The sequence below is a fragment of the Microplitis mediator genome, chromosome 2 (genome assembly GCF_029852145.1).
Source record: "Microplitis mediator isolate UGA2020A chromosome 2, iyMicMedi2.1, whole genome shotgun sequence".
Lineage (NCBI taxonomy): Eukaryota > Metazoa > Arthropoda > Insecta > Hymenoptera > Braconidae > Microplitis > Microplitis mediator.
Genome location: NC_079970.1, coordinates 23,140,849 through 23,159,750, shown reverse-complemented (window position 1 = coordinate 23,159,750; position 18,902 = coordinate 23,140,849). Strand labels below are relative to the sequence as shown.

At 30.2% G+C, this 18,902-nt stretch overlaps 1 protein-coding gene across 2 annotated transcripts in view; it reads left to right on the top strand.

Moving 5' to 3' along the window:
• The window catches only part of LOC130663494 (protein eva-1), a 65,724-nt gene that overhangs the window by 32,487 nt on the left and 14,335 nt on the right, over nt 1-18,902 (top strand). For both annotated transcript variants that reach the window (XM_057462746.1, XM_057462747.1), the window contains exons 3-6: nt 307-533; nt 4,378-4,516; nt 6,055-6,204; nt 6,337-6,480. In XM_057462746.1, the coding sequence (XP_057318729.1) occupies nt 307-533; nt 4,378-4,516; nt 6,055-6,204; nt 6,337-6,480 (660 nt within the window). The remainder of the gene's footprint in view (nt 1-306; nt 534-4,377; nt 4,517-6,054; nt 6,205-6,336; nt 6,481-18,902) is intronic.

Below are 18,902 nucleotides of genomic sequence, written 5' to 3'. Positions count from 1 at the left end.
TAAAAAAAAAATTTTGAAAGACAGAATTTTTTTTTTAACAAAATTTTGAGATCTTCCGCAAATTTTAAAAATTAAGTCATTTTCTGCCTAAAAATAAATAAAAAATTTTTCTATTCACTAATGAAAAAAAATTTCATTACTAGACCGTGAAAAATCGAAAATAAACTCGGAATCAATATGAATTTTATTCGAATCCGAATTTAGTTCACAAGCGAAGCAGACCGCGATTTTTTTTTCATCGGTGACTTCGGAGTGATTTCCTATATATGTTTGTATAATTAATAAAGATAATTATTGTAATTACAGGGTTATTATCCGGTACCTTAAAGACGTACCAACGAGCTGCCTGCGACGAGGAAACAATGTCTCTGCGCTGCCCTCCCGGTACTTCAATCTCAATTACCTTTGCGCGTTACGGCAGAGTCAACGACGCCACGGGAAAATGCGCCTCTGATAAATTGCACCCTTCTTATGACTCGAGTGGTTCTGGTACATCAGTTAATGAGACATGTCTCCTCACCCGCGCCCTCCAGGTATGTAAACAGGTTAATCGAATTCCTTTGAACCTCGTTCTATTTTTTTTTTTTTTTTTTTTACCCTCAAAGTAAAGATTCTGTTCCGTATTCTTTTTTAATCACATAAGAAACCACAAAGCCGTGCTGCCCGTTCCAGAGACAACCTCTCTGCAAAATATATATATATATATATATATATATATATATATTGATGTATATATAAACTATACAATTGTGTAAAAAATAATCCCAAGAAGAATTGTTTCTCATCTGGAAGCTTTGTCAGTGTTATCATTATTATCATTATCATTTTTTTAGCCATCTATCTGGAGACATTTGAACGAGCTTTTATCTTTTCTCGCTCGTGAGCTGAATTAACGAGCGTTTTTCGGGTCAGCTACCATTCGCGAATAGGAAAAGACATTTAAACGATGAGAGAAGAGAGATTTTCAGAATGTGCCAAGTGTTTTCCTTTCGGTCGCGCTTTTAAGCTTTGCTTGCCTACCTAACGTTATACCATAGTCGTTGTCACAGTCGTCGTTGAGGAAATTTATCAACCGACCCAGAAAAACCTAAATTATTTTATTTTTTTCATCATATACTTGCTCATCTAAGTAAATGAATGTACGGGTGGTTAATTAAAATTCAAATACTTGAGCGAAACAAAATTCACCCGCTCAAAGACTTTAGCGCTGAGAATCTCAAAGAAAAATTTTATTTCATCTCTTCATTTTTCGAGTTTATCAGCTGCGCTGTAGTATACTTTTGAGGCTGAGTAATTTATTAGTTAAAAAAATAATTAAATGTTTGTATTTGAACTGACACAAATCGGGCCGTAATAATTCCCGCATGAAAAAATATATATCCCGGCAAAATAGTCTATATTCGGCTTATATCTTTAGTATTGTCGTATGTATGATATTTTGCCGGCATATATTCCTGCACGGAAAGAATTTTTTGACAGAAATTACTCTGTAATTTCGAGTAATCCTGGGCCGTTGCAAAAAATTGGTATTTTTTGTTTTAAATTTAATATTTTTTGTTTAAATATTAACGTTGCTAGACTATGTTTTACTCTACTACACGGAAAGAAAATTATGGGAAGTTTTCCTATGCATTATGGGAATGGTTCCCATAATGGTATGGGAATAGTACCTATACTACTATAGGAATGGTTCCCATATATTATGGGAACCATTCCCATAATAGTATGAGAATAGTTCCCATAATGATATGGGAATGGTTCCCATACCATTATGGGAATGGTTCCCATAATATTATAGGAACCATTCCCATATCATTATGGGAACCATTCCCATAATGGTATGGGAATCATTCCCATACTATTATGGGAATGGTTCCCATATCGGTTTAGGAACTATTCCTATAATATTATGGGAACTATTCCCATAATGTTATGGGAACCATCCCTATAATATCATAAAATTTTTTTTTTGCACAATAGTGTAGAAATTTCCCAAAATTTAAAATTTCTTGAATGTTTTGTGCTGACAAAAAATTCTTATTAAAAATTTTAATGTTTTTTTGCCAAATTCGATTTTTTTTTTCAATGTTTGAATTTTTGTTTTTATGTTTAATAATATTTCTGTGTATTGTAGAAGTGATTACCACACTTCTTTAAATTAATTTTTTCATGATAATATGGGAACCATTCCCATAATATTATAGGAATGGTTCCTATAATAGTATGGGAACTATTCCCATAATATTATGGGAATGATTCCCATAATGGTATACGAACCATTCCAATTGCATTATGGGAATCATTCCCATAATATTATGGGAATAGTCCCCATACTATTATAGGAACCATTCCAATAAATTATAGGAATGATTCCCATAATATTATAGAAAGTATTCCTATAAATTATAGGAACCATTCCTATAATTATAGGAACCATTCCTATAGTGTTATGGGTATCATTCCCATAATTATAGGAACTATTCCTATAATTATGGGAATCATTCCTATAATTATAGGAATCGCTCCCATAATTTATGGTCGTAATTCCTATGATGGTATAGGAAAAAATTTCACAAAATTATGGGAACCGCTGCCATAATTTTCTTTCCGTGTACTGAGTAATTTTTTAAAAGTCTTATATTTAATCGATTCTTGTGAATATCTCATCTTAATCTATTAATTTTTACTCCATGCGATTAATTTTTGCTCCCCAATATACCATTCTTTTAAACCCATTAGCTTTTTATTTTTTTTATTCTTTTTCAAAATATTTATTTTAAGTCATATTCTAAGGCAATTAGATGGTTTTTAGGTTTTTTATAGAAATTTTAGCCTATTGATTGTAATTTTTATTGTAATTCAATATAAATTTTATAAATTGAATCATCATCTTTTTATCATAACCTACGAGTAAAAATTGAATTAGAGAGCATTAATTTAGACGGCTGCTAGTTGTAATTTTTACTCGTAACTGTGAGTAAAAATTAATCTAATTGATTTTTACTCACTGAAAGAGTAAAAATTCGTAATTCAAAAGTAAAAAGTCGTAATGGCCCAAGATTACTCGATTTAGAGTAATTTTTAGAATAAATAACATGGCAATATTCATACGAAAATTCTTTCCGTGTGGATATATATTTTTTTGTACGGGTTATTTTAAATAAATGATTTTTTTTCAATAATAAAATAATTTATTTAAAGCCGTAAGATGGGCGGTGGCGTCTGAAGGTTCACCTAAAGTTCACAAGTCCAATGATATTCATGCTAGTAAACTTTGACTACTTGAAATTAGTTATTTGTCAGTTTTCAGTCAGTTATCTATCGGTCACTCATGGGTCATTTCGATGAAAAGTCTGTCTGAAATTTTTTAAAAATTTTATTAACCCATTTATGGTAGCAATTAAAAAAAACCCAAGGGGTAAAATGGGCCGTCTAAAAGAATTTATGTTCAGTCTCATTATCTGCAAAAAAAAATAATTATCACGTTATTAAAATAAAAGTTTTAATTAAATTACCAAAAACAAAATTTTGAGTCCATTTTAAAAATTTAGATGGCCCAATTTACCCCCTAAAAATATTTTGCTTTCTCGTAAAATTCAGAAAAATTTTCTACTCGGCCCTGTGGCCCAGCTTACCCCTTTCACCTGAATATCTTTATATTGTAGTACTTAATTAAAAAATCAGCAATTAAAAAAATTACACAGAGCAAATAAATTTATTTTTCAACTCAATTGTTTCTGGAACAATTGATATACTTTCCAACAAAACTCACACTTGGCATCCAAGTACAGTTTTATCTTTCAGAAATAACATAAATTAAAAAGTTGTTTCATGACTTTTTATTTATTTACACTCTATTGAATACACATTTATATAAATATCTATATCTATGTATATTTATATATAGTAAATAAATTCAAATTCAATACTAATACGATACATAAACACGATGAATGGTTAGCACATTTTCTTCAGCTCTCAATATAAAATTGAAATGAATTTCCCGAGAACTCTAGGTGAACCTCAATAGATTCAAATTATTAAAAAAAAAAAAAAGTAATAATAAAAACTCTGGTTAAAATTATTCAATGTACTCCAATACTCGATTCCAGCTACAATTTTTTGTTATACTCGACAATTTTTCTTTTTTTTTTTCCACTTTTTAAAAATCATGTGAAACTAAAATTAAACTTTATATCCATCGAAACTTTATAACAAAACTTTTATGTGCCACTAGCCATTGAACTATAAATTTATAGTTGATACAATGGAAAATAATAATAAATTTTTCGTTGTTAAATTTTTTTCCTTCCAATTTATTAATTAACAATGAAAATGCCCGTTAGCGGAGAACAGTTTGCTTTAATGACCCGATAGTATTCACTGTTGCAGACTGTCGTGGAAATTTGCCAGAAGAAGAGGAACTGTAAATTCAATACAAACCCGAAAAATTTTCAGTACGATCCGTGTCCGCACTTGCCAAAATACACTGAGGTCGCTTACAAATGTCGCCCATGTAAGTTTTCATTTTTTAATTTTTTACTCATTTCAATTATCAGAATTGCTTCTGTTGAACCGAAAAATAAATAAAGTTTATGAGATTTTTATTTGACGTGAGTCCGTTTTTGCCCACATCAAGTGACAGATGTCGTAAGGGCGTGTTCTGTCAACAGATACCGACAAAAAATCATAAGGGTATAAAATTTTTTTTTGGTCCGGCGATATATTTTTTATTTAAAAGTAGACAAATAAATACAGGAATTTTTTTTTTATTTGTACGCCCTTATTGTTCCTAAGTTTAATAACGGGAGCCACGATGGCGTGAAAATTTTTTTTTTTTTTTTCAGTCAAAATATTTAATTAAAAGTGGAAAAAATTTTTATTTTGTAACTTTTTTACAACATTTTTATTTAAAAAATAAATTACAGTCCACTACCCGTTATAAGCCTGTTTTATTTTATGCGATTTTAAACTTTACGTTTACGTTTTGTCACAATCGCCACTATCCCGATTTTTCTGGTGCTTATAGCGCGAAAATAAATACTTATCATTTCACACTGATAGTAATTACAATGAAAAATGTTACAATGATAGCGGTATTAATTACAATAATAATAATAATAATAATAATAATAATAATAATAATAATAATAATAATAATAATAATAATTTTATTGATGAACATGATGCTCAATCAAACTTTTAAATTGTAACCGAATCTCTAACTGTAATTAATGATTACAATTATGAACAATAAATTACATTTCACTTAAAACTGATTAAATTATTCTCCGCGAAACACAGATAGTAAATTTTGAGCATTAATTCGTCTTATTCTTAGCTTATAATTTTGATTATTTTGACGGAGGCTTATAACGGGCTGCCTGGTACAAGACTCAAAATAATGGTCGAATGGGGGAACACTGAAAAAAATAATCAGTAGCAGCTACCGATTGGCAATCGGTAGCCACTACCGATTATTTTTCGATAGCCGCTACCGATGGTTTCGGTACCAGTGACCGAAATAATCGGTAGCTGCTACCGATTAATTGTCGGTAGCTGTTACCAATTATTTCGGTAGCTGTTACTAATTGGAATCTTTACCAGCTACCGAAAATTAAGTAACTGGTACCGAAATAATCGGTAGCGGCTACCAAAAAATAATCGGTAGCTGCTACCGATTATTTTTTTCAGTGAAGTTCTTTAGGCTCAGTAACTGTCGATTGAGGGGAAGAGGCTCTTTATGGGCAGGCTTATAACGGGTAGTTGACTATATTTCATTGCAACTTTTGAAAATTATTTTATATAAATTTTCCAAGTGTCGAAAATTGGACCTAAAATGCCCAAAAACCAAGTATCTCTACCTAACTCAATTAATTCAAAATTAATTGAGAACTTTTACTACAATATTTTTGAGAAAAAAAATACAGTAACAAAGAACTTGATTTATTAACCCGTTCAACAGAAGTATATGCGGGAAAGAGAGTTAAATTTAATTTTCATAGTTTTTCCAACAAGTTTTGAATAATAATAATAAGATAAAATATTTATTAGATGAATTTCGGAGCAAAATATCATGTGAACACGACGCAGTTAATTTAGTATGCTATCCGGGTAAACGTGTAGCTATTCTGAGTGCATCCTTCGGAAGAACTGAGTACGAATCCTTGCAGTGTCCTCAACCGCACGGAGTCAAAGAAGAAAGTAAGATATTAATTCATATTGTTATTATTATGAATGAGTGTGTATGTACATAGAAATATGAATTATACCAAGGAAATTTGTCGTATAAATTTTCAGCAGTTTATAGTTAAATAATAATAATAATTTTGATAGCATGCACAACGCCGCACGCAACGGAAATAGTAATTCAATTGTGTCATGGAAAAAGAAAGTGCTCAGTAACCGCAAATGGAACCACATTTGGCGACTTGTGTAAACCAGACACTCGACCATATTTGAAAATAATTTATACATGTGGTAAGTACTTTTCATATATATTTTAAGTAACGCGTTATTCAATTCCGAAATGGTATTTATTTTTATTACCGATCGTTTTGGAGATTCATTTTAGAGCTAAATTTTGAAAAAAAAATTTTAAAGCCAAAAAGCCATTTAATTTAAGTCATAGGGGAGAGGGGGGGGGGGGGGGGCAGAATGGGTCCCTTAAGGGGAATAATTATAATATCATTAATTTTTTTTACGCGTTTCCTTCTTTTTAGACCCTCGATACTTATTTTCACTTCATTGTGTTGCGTCCATTAAAATTGAAAAATCGAAAATTAGGGGCAAAGTGGGCCCTCCAAAAAATTTCGGATTTGATATTTTTAGTCTTTACATGTGTGACATTTGCAAATAACTATAAAACAATTGTACTTTAATAATATAAAAGTAATTTTTATAATCTACTGCGATATAACTTTGAAACGTAATTTAATTATCTTTAACTTTCTTAATAAATTATATTTAATTACATTTTTTGTGGTCTAGTTTAGCCTTCATTATATAAGAAATTTCGATAAGCTTATTATCCGTCCGAATTTATTGGTGTATAGAAAATTTTGAGGGGCCCATTTTGCCCCCATATTTTTTGAAGTTTCGAAAAATTTAAGAGGCCTACTTTGCCCCCTCTTCCCCTACATTCGGCAAAACGGTCGGCAATAAAAAAAAAATCTGATGGACTCGATGTTCGAAATTGAACCGAAACCAATAATTTCACTTTTTTTTCGAAAATTTTTAATTTTAATGGCGGAAAGTTTAAATATACGAAGCCGAAAGGGCGTATGCAATTATTAGTCTTTTGAATTACCTGGGTCAAAAAAATAACTTGATTTTGACTTTTTGACTCAAAAATTTAAGTCAAATTGAAGTCAAGTTGACTTGGATTTGACTTAGTTGGAATAAATCGGTACTAGATAAGACAACTGAATCAAAACTGAATGTGTTTTAATATTTTTTAAAGTTTTTGATTTGTCGTTAGTGATGATAAGTTAAATTGATAATGATTAATTTAATTGAGTGATGGGTTAAGTGAAGTTGAGATTAAATCTTATGTGATTACGAATAAGTATTTCAAAATGAAAGGAAGTATAATTGCGGGCGCTTTAATTCAATTAAAATTATTATCCTTTGGCTAAAGGGTTATTTGCATAATTTTATGAATTGCTCAAAATTTAATTATTAAATTCAAAGTTTTTAGTGTGTATTTAAAACTATTGACGCCGCTTGATTAAATGTCGCGGTGATAACTTTTTGATGTTTAATTCGTTGAATGACAATGGGATTTAGTGGTGCGCTGCAATTAAATTAACCGCGATGTGAAATGTTAAATTTTGATTAATATTAAATTCGTTGGATGATTGGATTGGACATAACGACTAAGCATGAGTTCAGTTATCCACTTTTTCAATATACCAACTTTTTTTATTTTTATTTGTGGTGGGACAAAATAGTCAGCCCAAATAAAGCCACAAAGAAATAGATTAAATTATTGAAAATATTTTCAATATCGATCCAATTATTTGGAGCCAACTGAAAGTTACAGAAACTGTAGTGGAATTATTTGGGGCAAAATGATCACTTGAAATTTTTAGAGTCAGACTTTTTAATTTTGTCATCAAATTTCGTAATTTTTCACTATTTAGTTAATTTTTTAAATTAACGGGCAAAATGGTCAGCCAAAAATTGTAAAGAAAAAAGTTTTTTACCCTCGACTTTTTCAATTTTTATATTAAATTTCGTGATTTTTGTACACTAGTAAATTTTCATGATTTACTGGGCAAAATGGTCACCTTTAAATTTTTTATAAGACAATTTTTTTGAGCCTCAACTTTTTTAATTTTTACATAAAATTTCGTAATTTTTGTAAATTAGTAAATTTTCATAATTTAGTGGGCAAAATGGTGACCCTAAAATTTTTAATCAGAAATTTTTTTGAGCCTCAACTTTTTCAATTTTCATATCAAATTTCGTAATTTTTGTAAACTAGTAAATTTTTATAATTTAGTGGGGCAAATTAGCGATCCCAAAAAATTAAAATTAAAAATTTTTTTTCACCTCAAAACGAACTTCAAAGTGTCACAGTTACTTTAAACTAAAATAATAATGAGAGTATAACAAACAAAATATCTCATTAACTCCTGAATAAATATTCCATATACATATATATATCCTCAAGATGCTTTTGCCAACAGTTAAAACTTAGTCTCGATCCAGCATCAATCCAACTCGTCGACGAATTAATTAATAGCCCAAAGATTTATTAACAATCGTCAGATAAACAGAGAACGGGTCGTTGGAAGCAGTGACAGATCGGAACCTGTTATTGCGCGCGTCAGAGCGTTAAGTTGAGCAGAGGGTAGACAAGAGATAGTTAGATTGCTGTTATGTTATATTTATACGAGCATTATTTAAACTACAATCTATATAACGCCTTGTAAATTACAGTTCGCATAAACATTTACATAAATTTGTGTCCCCGTGGCCATTTGCCGTAAAGTATTTTACAGGATTTAATTTTGCCAAAAGTAATGAGGTTTCTCTCACTGAAATTTCGAGTCCGACTAAAACTTGTAATGCAACATTACTTAGCCTTTCTTGTTGCGTCACACAACCTGTATGCCGTCTTCAGACGGCTTTAATGTAAATGACACCAAGACCAGAACCTTATACGGTATTCAAGTAGTCAGCAAGCTTAACCAGTTAACCAACCAGCCAACCACCCAGTGCCATTCAGGTTCAGCTCTTCCCCTCATCCTAGTCCACCTCATCTCACCCCCACCAGCCCCTTTCCTCGTCGCCCTCTTGCTCACTCAAATAAACTTTCTCTCAAATAGCGCACTGACCTGGAATAATTGCAAAGCGCTCACGGATGATAATCTAATCTCGAGCGACTTCCATGAGAAGGGATCCCAAGCTTTGAACCATTCACCGACTCATTCAGATTCATTTATAAATGAGCATTTTAATACATAAATTATACTTTACCACTTGGCTTTTTTAATTTTTAACATTTACAAATGTCGCTGGTTAATTAATTTTAAATATTCGATCGCTAGACGGCGAATTGAAAAATAAATACATGGAATTTTTTTTTTCTGATGGGAGCTTGGGCGAAATGGGATGATGAAAAAATTGGTAAAAAAATTTTATCGGGGCTACGAAGTTTATATTGTGCATACTTCGAATTTCAGAGCGATATGAAGTATCTGGGGCAGTATGGGTCATGGAAAAAATTTTTAAGATAAATTTTCTTAAGAATTCTTTAGCTGTTGGAAGATTTATGGACTTTGATAATAAATTAGAGTATTTGGGGGAAAATGGAACACAGAAAAAAATTTTGAGTGAAAATTTTCTTAAGAATTCTTAAGTTATTGGAAGTTTTATGGATTTAAAAAAAAAATTGGAGTATTTGGGGTAAAATGGGACACAGAAAAAAATTTTGAGTGGAAATTTTCTTGAAAATTCTTAAGTTGTTGGAAATTTTATGGAAATTCGAGTATTTGGGGGGAAATGGGACACAAAAAAAAGTTTTTAAGAAAAATTTCCGTAAGAATTCTTAAGTTGTTGGAAGTTTTAAGGATTTAAAAAAAAATTGGAGTATCTGGGGCAGTATGGGTCACGGAAAAAATTTTTAAGAAAAATTTTCTAAAAAAATTCTTTAGTTGTTGGAAGTTTTATGGAAATTGGAGTATTTGGAGGAAAATGGGACACAGAAAAAAGTTTTGAGTGAAAATTTCAAGAATTCTTTAGTTGTTCGGAGTTTTATGGATTTTTAACCAAAAGTTGAGTACCTGAGGCAGAATAAGACACAAACAAAATTTTTTTTGTTAAAAATATTACAAAATTTTTATACATCAATTATATATCAGTAAAATTAAAGTATGCACAGTAATTAAAACCCGAAAAATAAAACAAAAGTTCGTTTTGAAATTTAATTGTACACGGAGAGAAATTTATGGTAACCGTTCCTAGTACGTTTATGAAATATCATCCTTTACCGTTATGGTAATGATTACTTGGAATTATGGGATATAGGCCCATACTTTCTGGAAAAAGTTCCCATAAGTATGGGAACAATTCCCATAATCATGGTAACAGTTCCTATATCGCATGTGAAAGAATTATGGTAATGATTACCATAATATTATGGTAATCGTTCCCATTATACTATGGTAAACATTACAATAATATTATGGTAATGGTTACTATAATATTATAGTAATGATAACTACAATATATGGGTATCGTTCCTATAATCAACATTTCAAAAAAACCGGTTACCATGCATTATGGGAACCATTCCCATAATATATTGTAATTGTTACCATAAATTTCTCTCCGTGTACCGCGAAAATATTTAAAAATTTAAAACTATTTCAAAATAGCGGCTAAAACAATTAATTACTTGAGAAATATCCCCGCTTGATTTTAAATAAAATAAAGTTAATGTCAAGTCCGGTAGCAAAAATAATATAATTTTTTTTTGGAGTAATAAAAAAAGTGTGCAGATTGTTATTCGGACATCGGTAGTTTTTTAGCCATTTGGTAGGTTGCGATCAATAAATCGTCCGGAAATTTATGGACAGAGTTTTCGACTCGTTGTACAATGTGGTGGCCGATGACTAGATACTCGGCAGCGCGCATGCGTCTGCGTTATCCGCGAACAGATTTACTCGCAGAGTTAGAGAAGAATAGAACAGAGCGAGAGGGTTGCGGTAGAAGTAAAAGCTACTTTCTTACCACGGGACGCGGGATGCCGAGCAAGTAAAAAGTCTTATCCATATACATGGAGCTAAGAAATGAGATTTTGTAGAATAAAAAGAAAAAAAAATATCTGAAAAAGGAAGAATAGGGTCGCGAAATTAGTTCGCAATATGCTTGAGTGAAATGTTTAAGTTAGAGGAAAATATGCATATAAAATAAAAATAAAAAATTATGCTAATAATAACAGAGAGGAGTTATTAAAAAATATAAGACGAGGGCGGTAACTTTTTTTAGTACAACAGCGATACGACAAGCATCAAAATTCCTACAGAATTCGAACATTGAGGTGCGCTCTTGCGATAAATTCTATCACGTTTATGTGGAAATTGAATTCTTTAGTGCTTCTCATTTTGTTCGAAACACGGTGACGTTGTCTTCAAAATGCTTTATCGTGTGAAATTTAGACAATATCGCACTCTATAGGAATTTATTGAGCTTTTTTTTTTCGTAAAAATACATTTTGTTCAACAAAAAATTTTATAAAAAAAATCACCCGCATATTTTATGAAACATGAGAGATAGATGTTCACTTAATACTTTCACACGGACCATTCTATTGTCCGAAGGTATGCTCGTATAAAAAATACTTTAAATCCAATCGTTAAAGTCACGGGCGCTTAAGCAATTAGGAAATTTTTAAAAGTTTGTTACTTTTCGCCGACTCCAAGTGGCCCTGTCTCAGAAACTATTGATCTAATGGAATTTTTTCCAAGACCAAAGTTGTAGGCAATTAAATTTCCTTTCCAATGGCCGGCACAAAAGTTTATTTATCTTAATTAGTCGTTAGGATACTGGCGATTTAAGATCAATATTTATTGTTGTCAAAGTAGAGCTTAACTAGAATTCCGTTTATTTATTTTTTTTATGTCATGAAATTAAATTCAGCATTTAAAAATATACGTATATATTTTATTCAAAAGTACTATTCGCGTAATGGTTCGTTTCTCCTCGATGCACTCGGTTAATCCATCAGCATATTTCACTTTATGTCCACGTGGCTGCCGTAGCAAAAGGGTTTTCTTGTGCCGTGGATACTCGGTTTTTTTTTTTTTCTTTTTTTTTTATCAGGACTGAATGATCACATGGTCAGCGTTGAGTTTTTTCAAGCTTGATCAAAGTGAATATTACTTTAGCTTACGTTTATTTATCCCCGTTAATGGATATAATGAGTCAAGCCGACGTACGATGAGTTACGTGTAAGGGATAATGAACGCGTTTGAGCATGTAATTTTTCTACCGGTGTGCAGCGGTACAGATACATCAGTATTATACTAATAAATATCTATATATATCAACAACTAGGGTGATGACCTCGTTATTTTTATCATAAATGGAAAATTTATCTCCATTTATTTTTGTAAATATATAAAAAGATATTTGTTATAAATACGGAAATTAATTACATAATTATTGTTACGAGAATAAAAATAAAATTACACGGAAAAAAATTAATCGTGAATGCAACATGATGCAGTCTTGGTAAATAAACATGATGAAATCATGTTGCATTCACATGATTTGTCATGTTTCGGCTACATGATAATCATGTTGCGGTAACATGAGAAAATCATGTTGCATTCACATGATCTGTCATGTTTCGGCTACATGATAATCATGTTGCTGCCACATATTGTCATGTAGCCGAAACATGATTATCATGTAGCCGATACATGACAAATCATGTGAATGCAACATGATTTCATCATGTTTATTTACCAAGACTGCATCATGTTGCATTCACGATTAATTTTTTTCCGTGTAGGGGTACGATTGACACAAAAAAATGTTCAAATTTTGTGGAAGGTATGAAAATTATGAATTTCATTTTTTAGTATTCAGTTTTTTTTTTTTTTTTTGTAGCAAATAAAAATTTTAAGTGGGGGTAAAATAGAATGAGTAAAAAAAATTTGGTCTTCGTAAATTTAAAATGGAATAAAATAAATTTTTTACAGTAAAAAAAAATTCTGAATAAAAATGAGATTTTGAAAATATTGAAAAAAAATAATTATTTAAATTTTTCAAAAAATTTAACAAATGGCTCTTGTAATTTTGAGTAAAAAATTATTTGAAATAAAATTTAAAAAAAAATTACAGGTACCGAAAATTGCTCGCATGTAAAGAATTGTAAAAATTTTTAATTACGATTCGAAATTATGTAGAACAAAATTTTGATACTTCATTTTGCCCCGGCCTCTTTACAGAAGCTTTAGATGAATGAGAGCGGCTGCATTGTATCCATTTTTTGGGTGATGTTAATTGTTAATTATTTTAGAAAATTTAAACAAATTTTCTATATAAAATGGATGAAATTTAATGTTAATAATTACAATGAATATCAGACAATGGTAATAAAGTTTAAATTTCGTTATTATAACTTTATAATAAATACTGCGAAATCAACCACAATGAAGGCGCATGATTCATGAAGAAATAATTAAAATATTAATCTAGCTTATAAAAAGTTATATTGTTATTTTACAGCGTGAAATAAAATCGCACATAGGCAGCTAAAAAATAAAAAAAAGTTATGAAATATGAATCGGTGTGAAGATGTCCATAGGTCAGTCTCATAAATAATTCCATAAATTTATTTTAAAATATATTTCTATCAATAAAAGTCGAGTTCCCTTTTCAAGAATCGATTTATTTAAATCGGAAAATCTATATAAATTTAAATAATTTCAAATTTTTATTTCCTTGCCTAAAATTTTATTCGAACCTTAAGTTTTTTTAATTAACTCTGCGCAGCCTTCCGTTACTAATAATAATAATATAGATACTTGTGGTGTGAGAGCAATTTTTTTTTAAATCCTCCACGTGAAATTAAAAGTTTTTTTAGACTTTTTTATTTAAAATTCATTAAATCGGGTGTTCATCAAAGTTAATTAATAAAAAATTAAAAATGTATTTCCACTGAAGCCTGAATGAAATCCAGGATTTAATGGGTCTCTATGAGACAGCTCATGTCAAATGTATAAACTAGCTTAAATGGGTGGTGTAAGCCAATAATTATGAGATGTGTGTGGGATTGAGTGTAAATCGGAGGACGAATTTAGGCAGAGTCAACGACCACGTGACATATCGGAACTCAAGCCTCGTTAGTGTGTTATGGTCACGTGCGTTAGTGGCCTCAAACCTAATCCAGGAAGGAGGTCGTTTGCCAGCCAGGAATTCACTCTTGCCAGTTGGCACCAACTACTACCCAACACATATATCAGGCTGCTGATGCCCGATGGCTCGCTAACCTGTGCTTCCATTCTCGCCCTCTCGCTACCCCATTCTCTCACTCAAACTCACCCTACACTACTTCGGGTGGTTCAATGATACTACTATACCATCCTATATGTAATATCGCCTCTAGACACTTATGCATTCATCACTTTGAACACGATAATAACGACCCACAGACGCAATTTGCCTGCACTCGCTTGCGTCTATGAGATACGTTTGTCACGTAAAATTGTATTCCTCTAACTCTACATACTCGAAACTCACTATATATATCTTTCTACTTTATACAAATATCTTCTTTATACATATCAATATATATTAGGGTGGTCCTTATTTTGGACATTTTCGAATTTTTATGCTCCCAGAGGCTTATGTAGTTCGAAATAAATAAAAAAAAATATCCTCAAAGTTTCAGGTCTCTATCTCAATTTTAACCCGTGCCGCACAGCGATGTAAGTTTCCCATTTAAATAACACGGGGTTTTTGGCATTGAACGATTAAATTTTTATTCCGGCTAAAGTAATTGTTCGAAAAATTTGAAACTCTGTAGACTTTATCCTCATATCAGCAGCTACTCCTCAGAATTTTTACAGATTTTCAGCTACTATAATTTTGGAGGTACAGCATGATGAAAAAAAAGAAAAAAATTTTTTTTTATATTTTTAGCTAAAAGTTTTTTCAAATAACATATCAAATCAGTCTGCATCCTTATCAGAAGTTCTTACTTTTTTTCATTCTCGCACCTAAGTGGGTGAACGGTATATCTTTGTTGCACTAATACAGTAATCAGGAACTTTGCATTAGTGTGCAGTAAAGTGTTCCTTAAAAGGATTTTTTAAATTTATTACGATTACCTCACAAACGGTTTCAATTACGACAGAAAAAAAATTGTCATAAAGTTTGAGCTCTTAATTCCAACAGGACCACGTGCCGCAAATTTCGTTTCCGTGATTTTTTAAATTTATTATATTTATTTATAAAAGAGATCTATTTTATTAATAATTTATTATAGTTAGAAAATTGTAAACAAATAATTATTTCGATATTATAATGCACAAAACTATCAACCTTTTGTTTATTATTTATTGCTTAAAACAAATAATAAACTTAAAGGTGACCAACTTATTTAAGCAAATATTGAAAGAAATGTAATTTATTGATAATATTTATCAACTGTTAAACTGAGACATAATATGATTAGTGGCATTGATATACCGATCTCAGATATCAATTGAATGCATTATGTATTTTTGAAAAAGACACATTGTCAAATAACATAAACAAAATATTTCTTGAAAAAATCACAAAAAAAATTTTGCGGTAACTCTTCCCGTTAGAATTAAGAGCTTAAACTTTAAGGGAATTTTTTCTGTTGTAATTGAAAAAAAATGCTCCTGATTACTGTATTAGTGCAGCAAAGATATACCGTTCACCCACTTAGGTTCGAGAATGAAAAAAAGTAAGAACTTCTGATAAGGATGCAGACTGATTTGATATGTTATTTGAAAAAACTTTTAGCTGAAAATAAAAAATATAATTTTTTTCTTTTTTTTCATCATGCTGTACCCCCAAAATTATAGTAGCTGAAAATCTGTAAAAATTCTGAGGAGTAGCTGCTAATATGAGGATAAAGTCTACCGAGTTTCAAATTTTTCGAACAGTTACTTTAGCCGGAATAAAAACTTAATCGTTCAATGCCAAAAACCCCGTGTTATTTAAATGAGAAACTTACATCGCTGTGCGGCACGGGTTAAAATTGAGATAGAGACCTGAAACTTTGAGGATATTTTTTTTTATTTATTTCGAACCACATAAGCCTCTGGGAGCATAAAAATTCGAAAATGTCCAAAATAAGGACCACCCTAATATATATATATATATATAGGGGTGAGCGGGGACAAAACGGGGTACCTAAGGAATTACTAAGCTTACGGGGACTCAAATACGTGAATTTTTTTTTTGAAACGATATTCAAAGTGAATAAAAAAAATTTTGAATTTTCGCGGGCAAACTGGGGCACCCCCTAAAAAAATTGAAAAAAATATTTCTGAAAATTAAATCGTTTGATTAAATTAAATTTTACATAAAGAAAAATTAAATTTCACATAATTATTGAATGCAAAGGACACGGGAAAAAATTGTTGTTGTTACACCAGCAGCTGTAGTTGAGGTTACTACAAGTTTGAGTAACAAACGTGCAGTAACGCGAACTACAATCATCAATGTTTACTACAATATTTAGTTGTCACTACTATTTACGTAGTATCTTTTACTACTACAATATTTTACTACAATACTGTAGTTGGAAGAACCATAAATTGTTTTCCGTAGAAAAAAAAAAAATTTTTAACGGTTTTTATTATAAACCAAAGATCATTAACATTTTTTTATTGTCACTTTTAATTTTTGAAATAGTTTTGCAACAAAAAATTCAAAATAATCCTCAATTATATTTTCAAAAGTGATTTCGAAATGTTTTAAAAAACAAAATTTTTTTATACAATTCAGAGGGAATCCCGCTTTGCTCCCTACCCTATACAGTCTAGAATTTTTTTATTTACTTCAATATTTATTGATTTTATTTTTTAAATTTAATTAAATAAATTTCAATATTTTTTATTGTGTTGATAAATAAAAGTATGAAGTATTTGTTCATCGTAATATAATAATTCTACTCTCGGAAATAGTTTCATTGTTTACTTAAATCGACAGGTGATATTCATTTTTCACCGGTAAAAAATTTTTTATATCGAATAGATTTTTCCACATAAAAAGCTGATTAATTTTTTTAAAAAAAATAAATAAAAAATAGATAAAAAATCGCGAAATTAAATGAAATCCACTTTGATAAAAGGGTTTTATAGAAGTATGCCCTCGGACGCATTTATGTTAAATTTAATATTTTTTTTAATTATTCAGTTTCAATAATTAGCTGCAACAGTTAGTTTATATAAATAATAAACATACAATTTCCCTCGTGTTTTTGAACGGAAAATTTTATTTTTATTAAAAGCATTCGTAGTATAGGGAACTGGCTAAAGCAAAATCGATATATCAAAATTTCGGGTGAACACTTTGTCCCAGCTGTTCTACATTTTTAGTAAAATTATCAAATATTATTTAACTTTTCAATAAATATTTATTTTTAGTTAATTAATTAAAAAACAATTTATCTCCAATATATTTTATGATTCAAAAATATACAAAATTTCATAACTGTGATATTTAATAAATATTTAGAGGAGGAGGGGGCAAAGTAGGCCCCTTAAAATTTTCAAAACTTCAAAATATATGGGGGCAAAGTGAGCCACTCAAAATTTTCTATACGTCAATGAACTCGGATGGATAATATCTGACAGCTAGATCCCTCGGTACTCCAGCCTGAACCATTTGGATTTTTTAGTCATTATTTGTTTGCCCCCCCCCCCCCCCCAAACACCAAAGATCTGCCTAAATAACGAAAATATATTTAATATATATTCTACATATATGTCGATTACATTTCATCATATATATTTGCTGTACAAAAAAAACATATGTGATATACATTTTGACTATATAAAAAGTATATTTTTTATATACGAAAAACGGCCAAAAGTTATGTATTTGAAATATATTTATTTTATATGTATAATATATGTGAAATATATGTGCGTATATTTCACATATTTTTTAATTATATATTTTATATGCCACATATATTTCACATACACCATGAAATATATTTCTTATATATTTTATTTCCATAGGGGATTATCACAAAAAAACATAAAAATATCAAAAACACTCACGATCCTTCTGCAGTCAGTAATTATCCTGCTCCTTAATGATCCATAACTTGAGAGCTTTGTCAAGAAATCAAAATCCATCATAATGTTACACAAATTTCCTAAACTGTCTACAGTATATCAGGGAATTCAGAAACTGTCTAAATTCCATAAAGTTGCAAAACATTCCATGAAATTTTAAAGTCTTATCAATCATCAAAAATTCATTGTCAAAATTATCAAAATTTTTTTAATTAAAAAAAAAGTGTAACTTTTTTACTGCCGACATTTGTTGCAATAAATTAATTAATAGCTGGTAATTAAGCTATCGATAGTTGTATACAATATAATCCTCAATTGACTGCACAGTCTCCAGTAAAGCGAAGAATAATTTAAATTAGCAGGAATAATTTTTGTTTTGTACAAAAAAAACCAGCTCTCGGAATAAAATAATAAGTTGAGTCAATGAAAGTTAAAAAAACTTTGTTAAGGGGTTAGGGGTAGTCAGAATTTTCAAAAAATCGATTTTTTTTTTTTTGCATTTTCTTAAAGTATAATATTTTAAAAATATTGTGTGAAAATTTGAAGTGAATCCGACAAATTCTTTTCGAGTTATTTAACAATGACCAAAGGACGCTC